At 34.4% G+C, this 24,328-nt stretch overlaps 3 protein-coding genes across 10 annotated transcripts; 1 reads left to right on the top strand and 2 right to left on the bottom strand.

The window, feature by feature from the left end:
* Positions 1-2,001: 2,001 nt before the first annotated feature.
* Positions 2,002-7,071, bottom strand: LOC134269960 (E3 ubiquitin-protein ligase TRIM71-like). Its single transcript, XM_062752134.1, has 4 exons — positions 6,667-7,071; positions 5,986-6,561; positions 5,491-5,787; positions 2,002-2,166 (listed from the first exon to the last, which is right to left on the bottom strand). The coding sequence occupies exons 1-4, from the start codon at positions 7,069-7,071 to the stop codon at positions 2,002-2,004; spliced, it is 1,443 nt and encodes a 480-aa protein (XP_062608118.1).
* Positions 7,072-14,025: 6,954 nt separating this feature from the next.
* On the top strand, positions 14,026-20,793 carry LOC134269954 (uncharacterized). Of its 8 annotated transcripts, none has more exons than XM_062752128.1 (7): positions 14,026-14,615; positions 16,675-16,818; positions 16,983-17,059; positions 17,193-17,360; positions 17,503-17,600; positions 18,386-18,532; positions 19,848-20,793. In XM_062752128.1, exons 2-7 carry the CDS (start codon positions 16,704-16,706, stop codon positions 19,867-19,869), a joined length of 627 nt encoding a protein of 208 aa, XP_062608112.1. In that variant the 5' UTR covers positions 14,026-14,615; positions 16,675-16,703; the 3' UTR covers positions 19,870-20,793. The 8 variants fall into 8 exon arrangements, with proteins under 8 accessions (XP_062608112.1, XP_062608111.1, XP_062608110.1 ...); XM_062752127.1 differs by having other exon boundaries at positions 14,027-14,594; XM_062752126.1 differs by having other exon boundaries at positions 14,027-14,619.
* On the bottom strand, positions 20,693-23,704 carry LOC134269953 (uncharacterized). Its single transcript, XM_062752123.1, has 5 exons — positions 23,680-23,704; positions 23,343-23,589; positions 22,891-23,030; positions 21,418-21,613; positions 20,693-21,235 (listed from the first exon to the last, which is right to left on the bottom strand). The coding sequence occupies exons 1-4, from the start codon at positions 23,702-23,704 to the stop codon at positions 21,564-21,566; spliced, it is 462 nt and encodes a 153-aa protein (XP_062608107.1). The 3' UTR covers positions 20,693-21,235; positions 21,418-21,563.
* Positions 23,705-24,328: the final 624 nt, after the last annotated feature.

Below are 24,328 nucleotides of genomic sequence, written 5' to 3'. Positions count from 1 at the left end.
AGCTATTCTATGCCGATATTTTTATATAGAAAATATACAAACAAATGTAGGAAATATATTTAGTGAATAGGCAAGCTTGTACTCATGTTTTTTTTTGAAGAAAATGTGAAAGAGAAATTTTGAAAATATATAATTTCGTGACCATTCTATGACATATGCTTTACATATTTACACTTATAAAATCAATTTACTCATTTTATGACAGTGAGGACAATAGGTTTTACATTTTAACTAAGAGACATCACCAAACAGGAGGCCAAAATAGGGTTTTACCATACCTTGTCCTTTATTAATGGAATTTATTTCATGCAATGTAAGGAGAAGGAATGTTGGATGCTGTGTTATTAATAAAGCCCCACCCCCTCCCCCCAAAAAAGGAACAGATTACCACTTAAATCTCACGCTTTATGATTTATAAATCATTTTTCTCTACACTGCAGGGGTATAGGCACTTTTATTATATTGCACTTTTCTGTGGCTTATTCTATAAGAGCCCTCAAAGCTATGTCAGTGTTAAATTCTAACTTTTCCTACTAATATTATAATAAATATACAGAAATATTGAATCTGACAAAAGTATAAGCATATTTACTTAATTCCACTATAAATATACATTTGAAATAGTCTATAAGAATGAGACATATTTTGGTTATCTTTCATAGACTGTAACTTTCATGTACATGTATATATACAATTTCATGATTTTTTTTCAAGTAAAACTTTTCAACACAACTACATTAGGCAAGACCTGCATTATGAAAGCCATTTAAGCTATAGTTCAATCTTACTTTTCAGAAGTACGGCTCAGGTTACTATATATAATTCTACATTCTCTCAACATTAAAGGGCAACAGCTGTGGCATGACTTTGACCATGGCTAACAAACGCATCATATAAAACATTACTATGATGAGCAGTTCTCGTATAAACAAAAGACATTTACAAGAATGGCTGATTATGCAGCTATAAGATTGTACTCAATATCAGATCTGTACAGTATTTACAGTATAATACATAGACACGCCCCCTAAAGGGACACACCCACTTAGAAATGAACCAATCGGCACTCAGTAAAATGACAGAAACAAACAGCTGCTCTCGTTTGGAAGATCCTGATTTTCCAAAATAAACACATCAACATTAAAGTCGAAGAAATAAATAGGGCAGGTTCGACTTTAGACAAAATTTTTATAAACTTTATAAAAGCGTGAATTTCAGATCTTGTAAAACACATAACAGAAAAAAAATCAACAGATCTCTTTCAAGTGAACTAGATTAGATCATTATCATATATGTAATTCTGATTAAACTTCTCAAAAAGAAAAATCTGACAGATATCCAAATGTACATTGATTATAAAAGATGATTACTATAAAACCAGTGCTTGGGACTTTTCAATGAACTTTGACCTTTAAAGTGGTCACATGACCTTTTCTTATTCAAGAAAGCTTTAGTTATTTGAAACATGTATCTATATTCTTGAGTAAAAATATGAAACATTTTCTGTTTTGTTTCTGAATAAGTTGTCAGTGGCAGGTACGTTTCATACATCATAAAATAATGCAGTGTTTAATTGTTGGATATGTACCATGACCAAATTAAAAAAAGAAACATTTTAACAATTTTGCTTCCAAAAAAATTGTCCTTCCAACTCAGAAACAATTTTTTTCTGTAAGTGTGTAACAGATCCCGTTTATGATCAATCTTCTATAACTGGAATCCACAGATCAATATCTGGAATAGAGTAAATTCAGGTATGCCCTATATACTACATCTAATCATTTAAATAAGACAGCAGTCTCCCCCTGTTTTTCTCTCGGCCGGAGGGTCCCTGGGCTGCTTCTGCCCCCTGGGGACAGGCAGCCCTTTCTCGGCCCGAGGGTCCTTGGGCTGCCTCTGCCCCTGGGGACAGGCAGCCCTAATGTGAGGGGGGTTGATGAGTATGGTTTTTTTTTTGTCACAACTCTGTCAGCAGTATATATATTTATAACAATGACAGATCTATTCGCTAGGAGCACTAGATTTCTCTGTGTCTTCTACGTTCAACAGTTCTCTCTCTACTTCGTCCAGTATGGTGATTAGATTGTCCAGTCCAAACAGATATCCGTCTTCGTGATTGCCCTCGACCCAGAGGTCACGATGGTTGACCTTGTTAAAGAGATATCTCTATAAGCAAATGAGACATCTCTCTATGCTAAAGAGATATCTTTCTTATTGAAAGAAAATTTTTATTTAACGAATAAATAGTAAAAGGGCTTGCCATACATATCAGTCTGATCATAGTTTATGAATTACGCTTTTTGAAAGTCTTAGTTGGTTAGGTATAATTTACATTATACATCGTAGTATTGAATACATGTATACTGTTTCTTGGGGCTACATCGAATGAACTGTTTTTCGTATAATAGGAGACATCTATGATGTAAGCAACTTGTCACATATCTTATGACGTGTGTGCCAGGAGCTGAAATTTTGCCATTTTAAAAGTTGCAGTCGGACAGTTCTGTTGTTATGGAATTGGGTGTTGTTAATTTGGAATTTCTAACTCATTTCGATGATTTTGACGACTTGTTGTTTAGCAAATCGCTTGACTATTATAATAAGTATATCTTATGACGCGTCTGTCAGGAGTTTATAGTTATTATATGAAGTATGAGGGAGTACGACATATGCCGAATGTTATGGAATAGAATTATATCACTTCGGAAATCTTTACACATTTCTATTTGGATGATAATTGTTGTTTTGCAATGTGCTTGATAAATATGATTGACCTGGTTTTTTTTCTTAGGTTAATTTTGTTTTAAAACATTGAATCAAAAAGAGTTAGAATTAATTCTTACATTGTTTGTAACAATGTTTCCCACTATGTGTCTCGTGCAATGATATCTGAGGGGCGTGAAAAGTATACAATATCAATATGTGATAAATCACTATGGAAAGATAAAAAAAGCCGCAGATATGTAAACATTCCCTATATCACATATCTGCGGCTTTTTTTTCAAACCAATTGCAAAACGTCCGAACGGTCCGACTGCAAATTCTAAAATGACTTAATCTAAGCTCCTGGCACACACGTCATCAGTTGTGACAAGTTGCTTGCATCATAGATGTCTAGTTGCATTGGATATATAGTTTCATGCGGCGTGGAAATCGAGGGCATGGAGTAAAAGTAAATCATACGGAATAACTCTTTTTCTTGGCTATATTATTCGAGTATAACTTGGGTTGAGCCAGATTGCGCTGTTTTATAATTCGCTTCGAATAATTTGGCCAAGAAATAGAGTCATTTGTCTCTTTTTGTTTACAGACAGATAAAATCTGTTTTCATATTGATTAATGTTTTATAAAAGTTAAGGCACTTAGACATAAAGATTTCAAATTTCTAGTATTTTTTAAATTTGTTATGTCTGGAAGGTTACAAAAATCATTTTGAACAGGCTAGATGCCTCTCAGACACGTTGCTGCGGAGAATTTTACGCATCTTCTGGGCTAATACCATCTCAAATGAAGAGTTGCACAAAAAGATTAACACCACTAATCTATTCAAGTTATAAAGAAAAGAAAATGGCTGTGGATACGACATATATGTAGAATGCATCCCAAGGGTTGTATTGAAATGGACACCAACTGGCAAAAGAAAGAAAGACCAAAAGAGACATGTAAAATATATGTCGAGAAAGTAATAAAAGGAAAACAACTGGACATTGGGACAGGTCCAAAGATGGACATAAGACAGGCCAATATGAAATCAACTAACCAGCACGAACAGAACTAAGTAAATAATTTCAAATTATTCCTTGTTTTGGGAATTTTGTATTGTCTAACATTTGAAAGTTATCGAAATTTCATGCAAGTAAGTTGTGGTATTGTTAGCTGATTAAAGAAAACATAAGCAGCAATATGATATTTTATTTTTTTTTTAAAGCAACCCAGTCTTAATTAAACACTATAAGGGTGCATTCATGCCTCTCTGACATATATTATTCTATCGTGGAAATGGTGAAGAATTCAATATGTACACTGTAAAAGATTTATTAATTTGGTATTTTACATCAAGACCATTTATTACAAGTATTCTCTATTCTTTTCTTTACAATGATAATGCAGAATTTTGAAGAGCATTACAGTGATCGATCTTTCTGCTGCTTAATACTGTAAACCAACTTTTATTCGCGACGACTTTATTTCGCGATTTACTGGAAGTAAACGAGCTCGCTACGATTAATTTTCGCGATCAAGCCTTTTTTGGAACTGTTTTTAATAGAAAAAGAGACTTTAAGGACCCGTTCACGGCGAGAAAAATTCGCGATGACGGGGCTTTCGCGAACCTCGTGAAAATTTCTCGCACGCGAATAAAAGTTGGTTTGAAAGGAAAAAGAAACACAGGGTAGCATAATATTCGGAAAATTTTGACCGCATGACCGAAAATTACGAAAATTGATTAGATGAAAAATGTAGTTACTATACACCAAAATCAATGTTCAGAATTACTCAACCGTAAAATGCATGACGTCACGTAGGGAAAACGCTAAAAATCCCAAAACACGTGCAATTTAATTGATGATGATCAGTTTGTCAACAAATCTTTTTGCACCCTATCCACCTGAGGTATACACATTGTTTTTCAATATTTCGAGACGATATGAATTTCTTGCAATCTTGGTACAGTTAATGGAAGTTCAATGGGCTCTGGTTTTCAAATTGCCTAATTAATGAAAAAGGCAACAAAGGGTAATTAAGCAGTTTTTTTTGTAAATTTCCCCCCATAAAACTTGTTACACGTTGTCAGAGAGGGTCTGGAATGCTTTTCAATCAACCGTGACGATGACGTTAACGCAAAACAGAGTCATGTTACGAGCGGGCTATTCGTCATTCCATCTCTGAAATCGCCACCTTACTACCACAAAAACCACCCATGTTCAATATAGCCAGGGTTTGAAAGATAAACACAACACTACGATGACTTCCATACAAAGGAAAAATAAGGCTCATGACAGATGTGTCGGAAGATTATGATAGTTTTCGATTTTTACTATTGGGGGGGGGGGGGGGTATCGTCATATGAGCTTCATTAACAAATAAATTATTAGACAAAATCAAATGGGATTTTGCTTATGTCTTTTTGAAAGATGATTTTAAAAGTTAGATAGGAATACTGAAAAAAATTAAAAGAAAAATAAATTTAATTCGCCTAAAAAATTTACTCTGCGTTTCTTTTTCTATAATTATCTGTTTCTTTAGTGAAAAACATCTCATCTACTTTAAGAGTGAATACCGGGGTATCAATGATGAATTTTACAAGATAAATCAATATCAAGTTTTACTTTAACCAATATTGGTCAAAGATTTCACTGTATATATTTAATTTTATGCACTTCATTGACTACCTTCCGTCTTTTTGATTTTTGTCTAAAAAGAACAACAAACAGATTGTTATTTGTATCTGTACACAGTCTGTGAGGTTCACTCAATCCTCAGTCTATGTACGTAACGGAGGAATTGTCCATCCTGGTCTATGATGTCGACACAGTGGTTGTTACCATCAGCTGTAAGGATGTGACTCTGACTGTCTGAGGTGATTCCTCGTGGACTGAATGGTTCATTCTTTGGAGCAGGAGTATGTCCAGTGTACCTGAATCTCAGTTTCCCGGCCTGATTGACCACAACAACTGCTTTAGCTTCACTATCAGCCACACATATATCGAGGTTCCTGTTCTCAGTAATGTACATGCTTCCCATCCAAAAGGGACCAGATAAATAGAGAGGTTTACCTTTATCATCAAACTGAATGGTTTGTTTCTCTGTGGAGCCAGAGTAACGGACAACTTTTGTTTGTTTTCTATCATTACTGTCCATGATAACCAGGAGGTCACCAGAGGAGGTAGTACAGACACCTAAAGGTTTCCAGTTCTGTAGTATGATCGCCTCTATCTTCTCATTCTTCACAATGTTCACAGTTCTATCATTGTCGTCAGTATAAACTAGATCTCCACTTTCTGTCACTGCTATGTTGGATGGTCTCTTCCATGACTTGGTTGTGATTGACTTGAGTAGTGATCCCTGATTTATGCTGTAGAGTTTCATGGTGTTGTTATTTTCACTTGTCCAGATTTCTTCATCACTCAGACAGGCCACATTGTTAAGTTCTCCATACCCAGTGTCTATGGTGGTGATGGTCTCTGGTTCATCAAGCAGCAATTTGACTGGAGGAGAGGATCCAGCTTCTGGTGATTTCTTCCTTGTTCTCATGCTACAGCCATGTTTATCTGAAGTTAAACTTGATGATAAGGTTCCAAAAGCTTTACTTAATTCATTTCCTTGGATTTTTCCTGGAATGAATTTGGCTAAAGATGGTATAATTTTTTGCGGAAGGTTTCTGTATATATGTACATTGGATGTGATACTCAGTAGTCTCGATATGTCATTAGTATTTATTGCAGTTTCCATTGAATTGATTTCATCCTTGATGACAGACATCATCTTGTTTATTTCATCAAAATGTTTCTGTAGAGGTTGTAACTGTGTGTTTTTCATCTCATCAACGTTAGCTTTAAGCTTCTTGACAAGTTTGTCAATTTCTCTGTGCCAGTCCTCTCCATGTTTTGTTATGGCTGTTGAGAGATCTCCATATTCCTTTTCTAATTGACCCATTGTGTTTTGTACATCAGATGCAATATCCTTGTAGGCTGGAAAAATTGTGTCCTTTAATTCAATTCTTTCTTTTGTAAACATGCCCTTCTTTTCTTCCAAAACTTGTAAGATTTTAGATAATTCATGACCTAAATGTTGATTAAGAGCAACACAGGTAATGCAGACAGGAATGTCACATTGTTTACAGTACATCTCACATCGTTCATCGGCATGAGATTTGCATTCAGGGTATTGGGGGGTGGATTTCCTGTCCTTAAATTTGACGACTTTGTGATCCTTGGATTCATCAGATATCATGTGTTGTCCTACACAAGCCGTACACAGGTTGACAACACATCTATCACAGTGCATCTGTGCCACAGCGTCCTCACACAGGTCACATCGCATCACATCCTGAGCACTGGTATGGGGGTCCATCATTAGCTTTTGTGACTGAAACGTAAAAAAAATAATATATTTAGGACAAGGTTCTATAAAGTTCTTTACATTTAAGGGCAAGGCGCATTTTTCTGACTCCAAGTCCCATATTTTGCCAAAGGTCATAGGTAAATACACATGTAACTTTTAACTGCAATGGCCCTGAAAATAGAATTTTCTGTAAAAGTCTTGCAAAAGTCTATCCTTCCTACGGTTTTATTCTAATTGTAATAAATCTTGCTACGTGTAACTTTTAAAATAAATCATCATAGTACTTATAAAAGGTTGATTGAGTCTTCGTGAAAGGGCAATTTTTGGGGGCATATTTAAAATTCTGACGTACTGAATTTTCAGTACCTTTCAGAATTGTTTTCATGTGCACAGAAAAACTTCAGAATTTCTTAAGTGACTTCAGTGATGGCAGCCGTCCTGTTCAAGTGCATTCTATCTCAATGTACTCGGATCATGTGATACACCTGTGTCATCTACCTGTTAGGTGTTTATACTTCCTGTTTTAGATAAGGATTTAAATACCTTCAACAACTGCACCTAGAAGTGTAATTATTTTATTTTATATAGTTCATTAGATTTTTAACTCTGCTGTCCGTGTCCTAAGGAGATAATAAGATAGTAAGGTGTCTGTCATCCGTTCATCTCTCCGTCTGTTTATCTGTCTGTCTGTGTGTAACTAATTCCTACATTATGGCTTGATTTCAATATAAGGTGGCACACAAGTAGACTAAACTAAGATACATAGTTCTATTGTTTGTTATGTTTTTAATTTTGGTGAATGGTGTTGCCAAAGTTTTTTGAAAATTGAAATCTGTGTGAAATACTTTCAACCTGCTAATCATCCTACAGTGTTGTTCTTATTTAAATATAACTTAGTTCATAAATAGAGTACACAATCACTGAGAAAGAATGTTGTTGCCATATGGCCCTGAAAATAGAATTTTCTGTAAAAGTCTTGCAAAAGTTTATCCTTCCTACGCTTTTATTCTGATTGTAATAAATCTTGCCACATGTAACTTGTAAAATAAATCATCATAGTACTTATAAAAGGTTGATTGAGTCTTCGTGAAAAGGCAATTTTTGGGGACATATTTAAAAATTCTGATGTACTGAATTTTCAGTAACTTTCAGAATTGTTTTCATGTGCACAGAAAAACTTCAGAATTTCTTACCTGACTTCAGTGATGGCGGTCTTCCTTTTCAAGTGCATTCTATCTCAATGTACTCGGATCATGTGATACACCTATGTCATCTACCTGTCAGGTTTTTATACTTCCTGTTTTAGATAAGGATTTAAATACCTTCAACAGTGTAATTATTTTATTTTATATAGTTCATTAGATTTTTAGCTCTGCTGTCCGAGTCCTGAGGAGTTAATAAGATAGTAAGGTGCCTGTCATCCGTTCATCTCTCCGTCTGTTTATCTGTCTGTCTGTGTGTAACTAATTCCTACATTATGGCTTGATTTCAATATCAGGTGGCACACAAATAGACTAAACTCAGAAACATAGTTCTATTGTTTGTTATGTTTTTAATTTTGGTGAATGGTGTTGCCAAAGTTTTTTGAAAATTGAAATCTGTGTGAAATACTTTCAATCGCTAATCATCCTACAGTGTTGTTCTTATTTAAATATAACTTAGTTCATAAATAGAGTACACAATCACTGAGAAAGAATGTTGTTGCCATATGGCCCTGAAAATAGAATTTTCTGTAAAAGTCTTGCAAAAGTTTATCCTTCCTACGGTTTTATTCTGATTGTAATATATCTTACCACTAAAGAAACTTAGTCAAGATTTTTATCGATATAATTCATACATACATGTACGTATGGATTGCTCTTTAATTAGATTCAATTCTTTAATTTATACAGCAATCTACAATGTATTAAAGTGTGTGCAACACAATGCTAACAATATATATATATATATAAATGAAAAGAAATAGCACAGTGTCCGGTAATTTAAATTAGAAAAAAATGACAAGGCAACAATGTTAGTAAAACGTTAGCGCTTTCTTCATTATTTCTTCAGACGTTTTACAAAACAATTCAAAAATGTGACGTAATAACGTTACTTGTTGATAACGTCAACAACAATTCAATGACGTCTCAATATTTTTAGAGGAAACAATTATAAAGTCAAAGTAAAATAACATAGTTAATAGCGTAATAAATAATTAAGTCATGAGACAGTCTACATTAAACTATTTAAGGAATTTTTAAAAATCTTGATAAAATGTTTTTCTTTTTCCCGTCTTTCTAAAATGTTCTCTGTTTTGAGTTTATAAAAAGGATAAACTGTGAATTGTCCCTGTCCACAAACAGCAAGATGTTCACTGAGTTTTATTTTTCTGTACTCGGGTTGGTTGATATGCTGTCTGTGTATACGTATACGAGTGCGAAGGGAGGTCCCGGTTTCTCCTATGTACAATTCTCCGCATCCAGCGCATGTTATACAATAAATCAGGTGTTTTGATGCACAGGTCATATCTGCATTTACGGTAAATTTCTTATTTCCGAGTGTAAAAGTACTTCCCTCTTTAATATATCGACAAGTTCCACAACGTGAATCGGAGCATGTATTGACCGTGTATGAATTCCGTTGTTGAAATAAAGATTTGCACAATATTCTCAGAGGTTTTTAGGTTGCCTTTTACTATTGATGAATTTATATTTTTCCAGCACTTTGGACATTTTCTCATCAGTCTGTAGAAGGTTGTTGAGGTGACGCACTGTTGGGGTAATATTCCTGTTCTTCGGATTGTAGGTAGTTACAAGTGGTAATATTGAGGTATCTGGGTTGTCACTTTTTGAGGAGTTACATTTGTAATAAGTGTTTCTCTGTCGATTTCTGTGGCCTTTTTTATCCTGTCCTCAATGATTCCGGAAGGATAACATTGTTCAAGTAAATATTTTTTCAATTCATTTAGACGTTCATCTCTTGTTTTCTCGTCGCTAACTATTGTGCAGACTCTTCTAGCTAAAGAGGTCGAAACTTCCCTTCCTAGCATAAGCATGTTAGGGGTGTACCCCGTACTCTCATGTACCGCAGATCGGTAGGCCAATAACACATACTGTAAATGTGTGTCCCAATCATGCTGATCGTCTGAAACATGCAGTTAATCTAGTGACCAAGGTTTTGTTATTGAGTTCGACCATTTCATGCAATTTCGGGTTGAAGGCCTTAGCTCGAGTCTTGTGAATACCAAGAAGGTTGCAAATTTCTTTAGGTAAGTGACTTTCATACGGTCTACTTTAATAGCTATGTATCACTTCTGGTACACCAAACCTGGTAATGAATTTTTCAACAATCAATTCTGCCACAGTAAGAGCCTTCATAATTTTGAGTGGGTATGCCTCCTCCATTTGGTAAAGTAGTCTGAGACTACAAATATTTATTTATGATCATCAGGTCGTTTCTGGTCCCATTCATTTAAGTCTATCACCACGTGTTCCATAGGACGCCCGTTTGATCAAGTTGCATAAACGATTTCCCTGCAACACAGCTCTTCCTTTTTTTACACTGCTGAAGCCCAGTCTAATAGAAGCATTCCCCGACTCGTTCAAGATTCTAGTTGACTCAAAGATGTCCAGAGGTTTTGGCAACATGGCATTGCTGCAAAAATAAAATTCCTTTCAGACAAGGGGACAATTACCTGGTGATTTGTCTTTTTATCACTTTTCCATCTCTAATTTCTAACTGATTCCACTTAGAACCTACTGATTTGACTACTTTGTTTTCATGCTTTATTTCGGAAGGCTCCGGACGCTCTTATTCTCTACCCAACATTTATCTTTGATAGATCCCCATCCTCATCTTCAAGACTTTGTAAAAGAACCAGTCACTGTTGCTATATTGGTGACATAGGTGTCGACATAGACTATTACCATTATCATGCTTCGCACCAGGTTTGTGTCATATATTAGTATCGAGTTCATAGGTACCAAGAAATCCATCCATCTCGCTTCCTGGCATCTTAAGGAAGCTCTAAAGGCTAAGAAAAGTATGTCATATATAAAGATGTGCATCTTGACACTAATTCACTTTCAACATAGGACACCTTCCTTTTCCAGAGTACAGAGTTTTGAAAAAAAATGCTTCCCCACCCCATTGCTACTTGCCTGAGCCAACCGGAAACGCCACTGTACTAATGTGTTCTCCCCTTTGATGCTACGTGCCTGTGTGATGGTCAGCCGGGTTCGATCGCCGGTGGCCAGATAGCTCAATTGGTAGAGCACCAGACCGGAGTTTCAGGGGGCCCGGGTTCGAATCCCGGTCTGGTCCGCTACATTTTCTCCTCTCCCATTACATTTGGTGCCGTGCCCTGGAATCGACAGGTGAAAGACCTGCCAGGGATGAGCCTGGGTTGGGGTCTTTGGAGGACCAAAGACCTTTAAGGAGGGAGGAATGTGACGGTCAGCCGGGTTCGATCGCCGGTGGCCAGATAGCTCAGTTGGTAGAGCACCTGACCGGAGTTTCAGGGGGCCCGGGTTCGAATCCCGGTCTGGTCCGCTGCATTTTCTCCTCTCCCATTACACCTGTAATATCATTCTAGGTCCCATTAAAAATACCATAATTCCGTCAAATATTGAGGCGGAATGAAATGCAAATTTGATTTATAATTCATCAAGGTTAATTAGTCACATACCAAAAATATTAAAGTTCAAAAAGTTTCACCTTTGTCATGCCCTTTGGACAGTTTTTACTGGGACTTTCTTAAATATTATGTGCATTCCTTTTGACAAGACCCTTCCTTGGGTACCATTTATTCAGATTCTTTGTACTAACTCTTTGGAGAACTTAACCTTTACCACAAATTGTGAACGATTTGTGCAAAGGTTTTCTTATTTCACTCAAATTTTCCTGTGGCAAGATAACTTTATTGGGTGCCTATTTTGGACTTTGGATTTTTACTTGTATTTGTTTGTTCTGTTTGTTTGCATGCTGTTTAGTTTAACGTCCCTGTCGAGAATCTTTCACTCATATGAAGACGCCACCATCTGCTGGTGAAGAGCTGCAAATTTTTTGTCCTCAGCACTTAGGGTCATTGAGCAAGGAGAAATCCTTTTCGTGCCAGCATCTACTGCGACACGGGACCTCAATTTATACGGTCTTATCTGAAGGACCGGTCTCCGCGTCCCACAGTTAGATACTAAAAAGCGACTTTAGAGCAGACGCTCTTACATGTAGCACTGCGCCACAAAATTATCAAAGATCCAAAATATATTCAGGAAAAGCGAACAATAACATCCGCAATACATTCTCTAATTTAAAATTCAATGATTAACAAACATATTATAGACTAAAAAACCCTATGGTATCCAGGCAGTCAGAAAAATGTTATCAAATGGATATAACAATTTTTCAAAGTTCTGGGATAATTATGAAACTTTTATTATCCGTTTAAGATTCAGTTCCATCTTATGGCACGCCGATTGGTTCAAAACTATTTTCTGCACAAAGATAAAGATTTTATACACGAGCTAGATGAAAAATATACACGAGTAAAATAAAAATGCACGTATAAGTAAAAATTGCACATAGTTTGAAAGATTTTAACACAAACATAACGAAAAATACACGGATCCGAAATTTTTTTCACGATTGAGGGGTGTAATATGCACAAACAAATAACAAAAATTGCACGAGCAGAGGAAACTAAAAATTACACAAACAATTTTACTGCGCATTCAGCTGCGCATGTCATTATTATGCACATAGAATATTCATTGTGTTCTTGGTTTTCTGTACTCTTCATCGCTTCATGTATGCTTAGGTGGATGTAATCGAGAATGGAAAATGGCGTTGACGATGGCATGTGTTTTACTTTGCTTCTTTATTTCTTTGCTGAAACTCAATCCGATTTCTAGCTAATGCCAATCGAACAAATGTTTCAAGTGTTTCCATGTGATCTATATGTGAGAATACTTCAAAGTTTTTCTACAATATTATGATTTTCTTATATTGACCAAGATCCGAACCAATATATGGAGGTATTATTTGATGCCAGACAAAAATTGTGACGAGAAGGAATCGTATAATGCGGGGTAAAAAAAAAACAAAACCATTGCATATGATGCACTCGACTCCGAACTAAAAGTATCTAACGATAAACAGAACGGCTGACTAGGATCTTGATTTTCTAAAAAAAAAAATGTTAGAGAATTATTTTGTTTTGTTTTTTATTCAAATAAACTCTCTATAGCTTTTGAAAATTTCTAATTTATAGATACAACTTTAAAGGATATTACTAGTATAAATATAAAATTAACACTTGCATAATCAAACTATTAATAAAGTTGATTCTTCATGAAATTCGCAGAATTATTGTTTATTATTATCATTAAAGCCATATATGGCGTATGTACAATGGAAATTATTAGACTAAAATTATAAGAACTTATTATTTGTATCATTACTTTATATAAAGATAGAACTTTTCCGTAAATTACAAAATCTAAGTCAATTGCGTTATAAAGATATCACAATTTAATTTGGATTCTCGGAATTTTCTCCGACTCGGAAGAAAATACAAAAGATTTAAATAACACATTACAGAGAAGATAAAATCGTATTAGTAGATGAAACGAAGTGTTCTCTGTGTTCAGAATTTTATGAAAAGCTTTGATTTAAATGTATTAACTATATTTCTTTACTTAATTTTGTATTTTTCAAAAATATATTTTTTTTATCAGTTACGCCATATATGGCTTTAAGCTGTAGAATTAATTTTGGAACTTTTCATTTGTATGGCATGTCAAACGTTGCAATATTCGATAATCTTGTGATGTATATTCAAAATCTTGTGATGTATGTTCGAAATCTTGTGATGTATATTCAAAATCTTGTGATGTATATTCAAAATCTTGTGATGTATGTTCGAAATCTTGTGATGTATATTCAAAATCTTGTGATGTATGTTCAAAATCTTGTGATGTATATTCAATATCTTGTGATGTATATTCTAAAACTTGTGATGTATATTCTATAATCTTGTGATGTATGTTCGAAATCTTGTGATGTATATTCTATAATCTTGTGATGTATATTCAATATCTTGTGATGTATGTTCAAAATCTTGTGATGTATATTCAATATCTTGTGATGTATATTCGAAATCTTGTGATGTATATTCTATAATCTTGTGATGTATGTTCGAAATCTTGTGATGTATATTCGAAATCTTGTTATGTATATTCTATAATCTTGTGATGTATATTCGAAATCTTGTGATGTATGTTCGATAATCTTGTGATGTATATTCGAAATCTTGTGATGTGTGTTCTACAATTCAGTGATGCGTGCAATAAAATTGCATGACGCAACAGAAAAGTAAGGACAATTTTCATTGGTTAGAAATAACGAAAGTAGCTGAAGCGTCGGGAAAACCATGCAGGTGAGAAAAAACACATCAGTTTGTTTATTGCAGCACTAATTACGAGATGCACGAGTGTTGTTCCTGGTGACATGATGGAGATATTTCGGCCTGCTAGGCAAAAAACTCAGTAAACGTAGATATATTGACAAAATTTGTAGGTACTTGTAACGATATGTCACGATGCTGCATTGTCAGATACAGTATTTATACATGCATCATGCATGCTATAAAATTAAATCTCGTAGTAATCAATATAGCAGAAGAATAATGAAGAGTACATACTACAAAAACTGTGCAATTTGTAGCAAGATTAATTTTTGTTTAACAGCTATTTTTATTACATTTTATTTCGTATTATTACTACCAAATACTGCTACCGTTTGTTAATGTTATGCACATGGTTATCTTGTACTTGCAAGTAAATGTAACATTTAAAAAAAAATAATGAAAAAATAAGTCATTTAGGCTATTTGATAATAACAATTGCTAAATGAACATGTTTTGCTTTTTAATTCTCCTTCACTCAGTCTTTGTATAACAGGTCTAGGCGGCCTCTGTTTTTGGAGGATAAATTTTATCCTCTAGAAACAGGGGATAGAGGTGTCGCCACCTACCGGGCATTTCAAAAAAAGGGCAGTCTAAACCAAACAAATAACAGCAACTCTTGCATTTCTCAGTTTATGTTCCGTACGTTGATTTTTCAACCCTTTCCTTTAATTATAGCCAAGTTCATTTTCTGGTACCATAAATATGTGTTAACAGTATTAAAGTTTGTAAGCATATTTTTGAAAAATTCAGTTTCATTATTATTTCATTTAATGGCGTGTGCGATAGAGGTGTTTTTCTTAGAAGTTTGCTCTTCTGCGCGGGACTACAGTGCATAGTCGGAGCTACTTTCCGTTCTGTATTTGTCTTCTATACTGTTGAATAAGCCAACTACCGGGTATTCTGTATCTAAAATACAGCACGGTCAAAAAACAAATCTGATTCAATTTATCAAAGGCACGTACACATATTAAATGCTGCATGAATTTGTAGAAAAATTTTCCCTAGCAATGTACGATTATAATGTCAAAATTTTTCAATCACTTTAAAAAAAAAATTTCCACACAGAATCTACACGTTACATTTCGATCCAAACGAAAATTCAACGTTAAAGAAAAAAATCCTATGTCGGATGCAGCATACATTAGATGAAATTAGCCCCCCCCCCCATTTTCCTCTCTTCTCGTGCAAACTCATTCAAGTCCATTTTCAGACCCCTTTTAAAATTTTATCTTCAATCTTTATCGCTGAGGACTGCCGTACATCTCTTTCACTTCGTTTTTAATGTCACATTTGAATAACATAATAAAAATCCGTGAATCCGTGACATCAAACATGTCAAAGACCCTCGAAGAACTGTCTGTATCGCCTGTATGTGTACATGTATGTAATTAAACTGAAATATTAACAGATTAAGACCCCTGAAATAAGTTGGGATCAATCTCCATCTACAGCAAGGTTAGACTGACTTTAATTCAATTTACATCTACCCGTTGTCAAAACTAATCTGACTGAAACTTACGTTGTCCGTGGAAATATATATACTGCGGATGCATACTCCCCGTCGAGGCCTCATCTAGGAACTCTAGCGGAAGTTTGGATGCTGCACAGCTAAAAGTTTTTTTTTATCTCTCTAAAAAATATTTATTTTATCTTTGCTTAAATTATCAGACAGAGTGTATTTTGTCCTTACAGTACGTTTTCTTTTGTGTTATCTTTTTCTCTAATTTTTAATTAAAAGAAAATATAAAAGTAATGCTATTTATGTATTGTTTGAGCATTTAAGTGCCTTTTTATTTGTCCTGATAGGAAAAACATAAAAATCAAACAAAATAACAAGAAACATTAAGTAGAAATGAAGCGCAAGAAGTGCCAACTTTGAAAGCATATTGTAAAAATTCTAGACATAGAATCTCAAATCGCCACATACAATCGATAGTTTAATGTTTAAACTTTTATTTAATTGTACTCCGATGCTTAGACTTTTTGATTAATGGTAGGCAGGAGGCGTTTGAAAATTACCTATGTTATCCTCAAAAATCAGAATATAAACTATGCGACATTGCATTGCGTTTTCTATATATGGTAAAAAAAATTGGCTGCCATATTGAATCTAGCTATCCTCCAAAAACAGAGGCCGCCTAGACCTGTATAATGTATATTTTTAGACGAGCTGATCGCCAACCAGGAGATCAGAATGATTGCATCTGCTCCTGCCACTTTAAGGATGGTAAGAAGGAGGGGGACCCTGCATATTTTGCATGGAATGAAGGCAAGGCCATGGATTTCTCTGATCCTGAATGTACAAAAAGGTGAAATTATTTTTCAAAATATGACCGACATCTTGTTTTTGGATGGTGGGTGGGTGGAGTTTAATTGAGAATATTTTACTAAAAATCTTTAAAAGGGTACATGTATAAACAGAGTAGCTTACAACTGAATAAAAAAATAATTCAAGTTTAATTATTTTACAAAGGAGGAAAAAACTCAAAAGTGAGGAGTCCCTGTCATCTTCACAGATGGACCAGTTGCAGATTCCACAAGCACCAAAATGTCAATATCAAGAAAAAGTAAAGCTCATTTAAAACACCAATGATGACAAATGACCAACACTGAAACATTTTCAATAATTTTTAATAATATATAAAGTTCTTTTAACTGTACATGATTTACAATATATTTTCAGTTGATATCAGAGCACAACTACTCAGCATCCTGCACATTAAACTGTACTCAAGAAATGCAGCGCCTCTCAACAGAAATACAACTGGAAAAGGAATTGCTTGCCCTAAAAATAGAGTCTAGTAAAAGGAAGCCAATATCAATCCACAATATTAAATACAACGAAGAGAAGGTACATTTAAAGGAATTCCAATTGTGATTTCCTATTTCCTAACAATTTCAGTTACTGTAATAAAAACTTGTTGCCATTGAGGGATGAACATCTTAGATTGACTGTTATGTTAACATATTTTGTTATTATTTGGGAGTGTTAGGTCTCTGATCAGCAGGGGCATTTTCTCTATATAAGAAGAAAATGGAGACTCCCTACCCACCCGATGTATTTTGTCGGACAGTTTTCTGTACATTGCAGGTAAATTTTTTATTTATTAACTTTCCAGCCTCTTATTGTATAGTACATTTTGGGGTTTGAAGTCAGTTTTTGCTTTTCTTTAATTTTTAAAAAAAATTATTTAAATTCTCCTTTTCTTAGAATAAAATTCAAAAAGTAGCTTCTGATTGTAATGTATAAGACTACAGACATTGAACTTTGATTTGTTATCAAAAGGATTGATTTAAACTTGTCTAAATTAATTGTAAACAAAAATAAAAGGGGGCACCTGCTATTTCTTTAAGTGTTTTTCACTGGGGGGTGGGGAAACTTTTTTGTACATACTTAAACAATAGGAGGGATTAGATAAGAATCAATTAGTATATCAGAGTCTTAAATAATATACTTTGCATAAGCATAAAAAAAATTCTATATCAGTCTTTTTAAAACCTTTGAATTTTGCTTAATTACTGTATACAGGGTTATTTTCGCCCTGTCTTAGTTTCGCCCTTTAAGGCTTGCAAACAATTTTGTCCTGTTCTAAATTCACCCAGTCATAGATTTGTTTAAGAAATACTACTGTATTCTTTGAATTCACCCCGTTTTAAATTCGCCCAAATGAGGGTAGGGCGAATGGGGCGAAAATAAAACGGTGGCGAAAATTTCCCTGTATACAGTAACTATGATTTATCAATTTTGGAGCTTTTTACCTAATTCTTGGTAGAATCCACCCTTATGAAATTATTGACTCAATTTTGACTTAATATCACTTTATTAACATCAAAGCACAAAAACAATTCATTGTACAAATATTTTATTTATTACAGTCACCAATATATCCAAATATCATCACCGGCCCAGACGTCATTCACTCCTTTGAATTGTGCTGGTAGCAGTAAGGTGTCATCATTTGAGATGGTCACAGTATCCAATACACTGAAGTCACAGGACTCAAATTTCATACATGTTCACAGGTAGGTGTATAGTCTTTGAAATTACCACAATTGACTACGGTAATTCTGGGACAGGTAAGTATGTAAGTATAGGAATGAGAGCACCAAATCCCCAGATGCACACATGGCTTTGTTTGTTATGGAACATTAAACCGAATACTGAATGGGTAGGCGTTACGCCATTGGCTGAAATCAGGTATTTAATTGTTTTCATTTTAAAGTAAAATTAATGACCTTTGAAATAAATGATGGGATGAGGGAATATTACAGAAACTACAGAAATGCCAGGGAAGATTTTAGGAGTGGGGGTTGATTTTTTATGCCGCGTGTTATTTACTGCGAATCTCTATAAGTTGAAAATAACTGCAATTTTGACCTATAAACGCCATGGGACCATATATTTTTTTCAGTATTTTTTGTTAGGGCTTAGAACAATGTTTGAAATGATGCTAAAGATTTTTCTGAAATTGTCATAGTAAAGTACTGAGAGGGCCTAAGGTTTGTATGGAGTTCTATTGGAAAATAATTAGTGGTCTTTTCCCTATACAAGATGCTGTCTGATGGCGTAGTGTAGAATGAAGCGTAGAATGTTTTCCAAGTCAGCTTAAATGCAAAGGTTTGTTTTTAAAATTTATCATAATGACTTGCAAAAATTTAATGCAGTTAAAGAACAAGGTTCACTTTTGCCTTATTTGGCCCTGTGAATTTCTGAAAAATTGAAACTGCATAGTTTTGGATAACAATGCATTAAAATATCACTTAGATCTTTGGTGACTGCGATCCTATAAAAAATGACGTCATTTTCTGGCTAGTCAATGCATTATGACGTCACGAAATGCGTCAATTTCCTCATATTCCGAAAAAGTCCACAAAACGGCCGATTTTTAAAGTTATTTTTTGATATTTGATATAGAGCGCAACCTCTGATCTAAAATATGCAACTAGTAAATGATAGAACTGTTTCTGAGGATTCATGGACATGTTTTATTTTTTAGATCAGAGGGTGCGCTCATATTATTTTTCTTCACTGAAAGTACTCAATTATACCTGTTTACCTAAAAATTCAAGAACATTGCAATTTCATAAAGCCGGTTCTCCAAGACCTGGACTTTGAGGAAAATTTTTTTAATAGGATATGAAAGCACCAAGTCTCTATTTTATTTTAATGCTTCAAATAGAAAATCAAGTGTTGATCGATTAATTGGTATATCTACAGGGCCATTTTATGCATAAAGTGAACCGACTTCTTTATTGTATTCTTGAAAGTTTGACTGTAACACAATTTTTTTACACAATTACAAATAATCAAATTAATTTTTTTCCAACTTTTTTTCAGGGTCTCTGCCAAAATCTTTTGAGGATTTTTCCTCTGCTAGAGCATCCATGGATGCAAATGAAACAACCCAGGACATCCCAACACATATGGATAATCAGGCCATGGCCTACAGTATGTACAAAAGTTGCCATACTTTTAAAGCAGTAACTTGCGTGCCTCCATGCTGTACCCAGGTTCTACTTCTGATGTAGCTATTGTACGTCACAGCCAAGTTTTACGAAAGTTCAAAGCTGGAGACCTTATTTTGGTGGTCAAAGGTTTCACCATTCATGACCAGTTGCCCCAGGGTGTCTGCTTAATTATAAAAGCCCTTTTATCGACTCGAGGCCAGTTTACCATACAAGAAGCAGCACTGTGTTACAAGATTGCTAAAGCACTTATTCATGTGGAAAGAGCCAACGAGAGGATAAAGAATTACGAGATTCTCGGTCACATACCATCTACTTACAGACCAATCTCAACAAAAATATTTCAACTCTGTTCTTGTCTTGTAAACTTGCAAGCTCCACTTTTGAAAGAAATTACTTAAAGATACATGTACTTATTATAAATTTGCATTGGCGTGTGACAGTATACACTAAACAGTGAAGATATTCATACCAAAGTGCAAGGGATAAGCAAATTTTGATTTGTTATCAATGTCAATGGTTATATTTGTTAACTTTGTAGTATGTTGTAATACATGTACTTCAAAAAATGAAAATCCCTTTTGTTAGCATGGATTTATTACAAGAATGTTTGGCAATTCCATTCTTCATTTGACAATATAATTTGGAAGAGGGTTTACTTATAATTTTAAATCTCTAGTTTAAAGTATATTTACCTTTAAAGCACAACTCAACAAATTCATGTTTTCAACAATTTATCTATTAAGAAAGACAAAAATGTTACATTTTCACTTTGAGAATAACATCTTCAATTCATTAATAAAATGATTCTAAATTTTGATATTCTTTTTTTATGTAGTACATAGATTTTATTAATCATCATTGCTATTTAAAATAGTCTTATAAGCCAGAAGTTTTATGATGGATTGTGACATATATCATATCATACATTTATGAGACTTAGGAACATTCAACACATTTAACATGATTACCCATTTTCCATTGTTAGAAAATTCTAGAGGTACAAAACTAAGTGTCAAGAAGTTCAAACCAGAACTCAGTTTTCCATCAGTGCTGGAATGAAAATGTTAATGTAGAAATCAATCAGCTTTGGAACATTTGCTGTCCATTCAAAGTCTTTTACTATTCTAATCACAATGCAGTCTACTCTTGTCCACACAATTAAGTCGCAAAATGTTTTGTTACATATGTGTAGCTGGCCTTGAATTTGATGATAGTATGGGTGACTGGTTTTCAGGCACAGGGTATCTTGTTTAAGATCTAAAAAAAAATCAAAAAACACTTAAGTTGTGTTATACCAGTACATATCCCCTCCTTTTTCAATATCTTCATACCATATTGAACAGCTGCACTTGTAAATTAATACATGTTTTGAAATCATTTACTCACCAAGATTTTTAATTTCAAAGTACTGGACAATACAGATTTTTAATGTTATTTACCTATGAAAAATCCTTCAAATTTTGTGCCCCATCTGCTACTGTTGAAGACGATGCTGTATATGGACACTTCACCTCTACAATATCAGGAATGGCGTCTTTGGCTTCTGGAGTTTGATAAAATACACTGCATGTTGGTGGTCGAACAACTAAGCCATCAGGTGAAGCTCCCAACACTCCGGATTCATGCAACCATATCCTTTTCAGAAAAAATTATAATACTACTGAATGCAAACAAACCATAATACAATTGATTTTGTAATGTAAACAAAGTCTATGTAGAGCTTTTATAATCCTTCCACTTCAAAAAGCAAATTTTCTGGAATATGTTGGTAACTGAATATTTATGCCCCGCCATGAATATGGCCGGGGCATATAGTGTTTGTCATGTCCGTCTTCCGCCCTTCTGTCCTTCTGTCCCACTTTGTGTTTAGCTCTGTTCAAAGCTAAGTTTCAAAGAAACTATCCAAGATATTTTCATCAAACTTCATATGCTGATAGATATTGATGAGAGCTATGCAACTGCATCAACATTTTTTGACCTTGACCTTTCCTTTGACCTTGACCTGACTTTTCTTAAATAGTGTTTAGCTCAGTTTTAAACATACCATTCAAGATGGTGTTATCAAACTTTACATGTTGATACAAACTTGCATAGATGATGCATCTAGAGATGAACACTACCGGACTTGCTTCGGATGCTGGATCTGACCTACATTTTCCAGATGAGTGACCAAATTAAAGTTTTTGGAGCAGGTCCATTCTTAAGGAACTATAAGCCCTACTTAGACCAAACTTGCTTGGATGATGCATCTAAGGATGGACACTACCAGACTTGCTTCGGATGCTGGATCTGACCTACATTTTCCAGATGAGTGACCAGGTTGAAGTTTTTGGAGCAGATTTATTCCTAAGGAACTATCAGCCCTACTTAGACCAAACTTGCATGGATGATGCATCTAGGGATGGACACTACCAGACTTGCTTCGGATGCTGGATCTGACTTACATTTTCATTCCCAAGTAACTATAAGCCCTACCTAAACCAAACTTGCATGGATGATGCAGCTAGGGATGGACACTACCAGACTTGCTTCAGATGCTGGATCTGACCTATATTTTCATTCCCAAGTAACTATAAACCCTACCTGAACCAAACTTGCATGGATGATGCATCTAGGGATGGACACTACCAGACTTGCTTTGGATGCTGAACCTACATTTTTATTCCCAACTAACTATAAGCCCTGCCTGAACCAAACTGATCAAATTTTATACATGTACAAATTTCATGTTGCTTTACTAATATATCCTCGGCGGGGCATTCATGTCCTATGAACATATTTCTAGTTTTTTTTTACAATTAGACTTCAGTAATTGATTTCTGTTTGTCACCAGGATAAGTCCTGTTATTTGTTTTGACACATTGAATGTTAACATGTCAGAGGTTGAATGAATGTTATTTTGTGCTATATACCTGACTGCTCTACAGCTGCATCAAAGTCCTTTTCATACTTTCTCAAAGCATCATCTTCATGAGTGATACCCCATGCAACAGCCTTGATGGACTCCAGATTGTAAGCCGACATCAGCTGTTTCTTCAGTGACAATGTCAATCTGGAGAAGAAAGTATGATTTTTGGTTATTAATCTTATATTTCCTGCATCTTTATGTACAAATATCTAGTCATTACAGTCGAACCTCATTATCTCAAACTCAATGAGACCAAGAAAAATGTTGGAAATATCCGTGGATTCAAGAATAATACAAAGAGTTATCAAGAATAAAACGTCCCAGTCTTTTATAAATGGTTTGGACTTCAAAATTACTTTGACATATCCATGAAATATGAGATAATGGGTTTGAGATAACAAAGTTTGACTGTAATTTTAAAAGTCTTTTTCGCAAAAATTTAATCACACGTCTTACCGCCTTTGCTTAGAACTGAGAACTGCATCAAAGTTGGAAGCTGATATGCTATATTTCCTTACAATCGACCACATTGGGTTGTTTCGTTGCCAATGCAGCTCTTTTAATGGATTCAGGGATAATGCATGCTGTAACCATACCATAGGGGTATCAGAATGAACATACTCTGGTGATGTTAACAGGTCTTCAATGAGAGGTACAGGTGGACCAGGTTCACATGGCTCTGGTTCAAGAATCCAATTCAATGCTGAAAAATTTCATTACTTGTGTCATTCTCAAAAATATCATCCATAATATCCATATCACATATACCAAGTATTTATATAAGAGTCCATACATTTCATTTTAGTGAACATTGTCATGGGTTTTTGTAATGTATGCATTACATATCAAATTTACAACTCACTTGCATATATTTGTTCAGAATTGTTCCTGTATATAATTTTGCACGTGGCATTCTTAGTGTGAAAATGCCATGTAAAAATTGGTGCAAATGTACAATTAATATTTACTTAATTATTAACAAGGTTTCATAATGACAGAGTATTTAAATAATAGAAGAAAGATCTGATAATTCGCAAGAATATGAAACAAAATATTTTTTTAATGCAATTGATTAATTTATTTTTCCTTTCAAAAATGTATGCTCATGTACAAAAATGCTATCATATTTATAATATTGTCTTTCCAATTATTCAAAGGTTGTTATTAATATTTATTACATAGTATGTTCAAAAATTGGGCAATATACATAGCCAACTATATTATACTCCTCATCTTTGTACATTTGTTCACAATTAAAATTAACCATCGGTCAGTAACAAAATAACAGTTTCATAATACTCGTAATATAAAAATCAAATCAAACTTAAATAACAACAATAGTAACACCAAAATCATAACTTCCTTCTTATATTTTACCAATAAACCTTCCAAGGTGCAAAAAACACTGGTCACTTTCATCAGAGGGTCGGTTTAAAGCACTT

Source organism: Saccostrea cucullata, unplaced genomic scaffold (genome assembly GCF_032062105.1).
Source record: "Saccostrea cucullata isolate Sc308-1 unplaced genomic scaffold, CSIRO_AGI_Scuc_v1 ctg1527, whole genome shotgun sequence".
Lineage (NCBI taxonomy): Eukaryota > Metazoa > Mollusca > Bivalvia > Ostreida > Ostreidae > Saccostrea > Saccostrea cuccullata.
This window is presented reverse-complemented; position numbering and strand designations above follow the sequence as displayed.

What these genes read in the sequence shown, in the direction of transcription:
- LOC134269960 (XM_062752134.1), bottom strand. Translation starts at nt 7,071, where the DNA reads ATGGACCCCCATACCAGTGCTCAGGATGTGATGCGATGTGACCTGTGT. An exon ending in TGACAGAAAGTGGAGATCTA is followed by an intron (nt 5,788 to 5,985) that starts GTTTATACTGAC and finishes CAAACCATTCAG; the next exon opens with TTTGATGATAAAGGTAAACC. An exon ending in ATGGACAATTCCTCCGTTAC is followed by an intron (nt 2,167 to 5,490) that starts GTACATAGACTG and finishes ATTTGCTTATAG; the next exon opens with AGATATCTCTTTAACAAGGT.
- LOC134269954 (XM_062752124.1), top strand. Translation starts at nt 14,400, where the DNA reads ATGACGCAACAGAAAAGTAAGGACAATTTTCATTGGTTAGAAATAACG. An exon ending in GATCCTGAATGTACAAAAAG is followed by an intron (nt 16,819 to 16,982) that starts GTGAAATTATTT and finishes TATTTTACAAAG; the next exon opens with GAGGAAAAAACTCAAAAGTG. An exon ending in CAGTTTTCTGTACATTGCAG is followed by an intron (nt 17,601 to 18,385) that starts GTAAATTTTTTA and finishes TATTTATTACAG; the next exon opens with TCACCAATATATCCAAATAT.
- LOC134269953 (XM_062752123.1), bottom strand. Translation starts at nt 23,704, where the DNA reads ATGACAATGTTCACTAAAATGAAAT. An exon ending in AATGTTCACTAAAATGAAAT is followed by an intron (nt 23,590 to 23,679) that starts GTATGGACTCTT and finishes GAAATTTTTCAG; the next exon opens with CATTGAATTGGATTCTTGAA. An exon ending in TGCAGCTGTAGAGCAGTCAG is followed by an intron (nt 21,614 to 22,890) that starts GTATATAGCACA and finishes TTTTCTGAAAAG; the next exon opens with GATATGGTTGCATGAATCCG.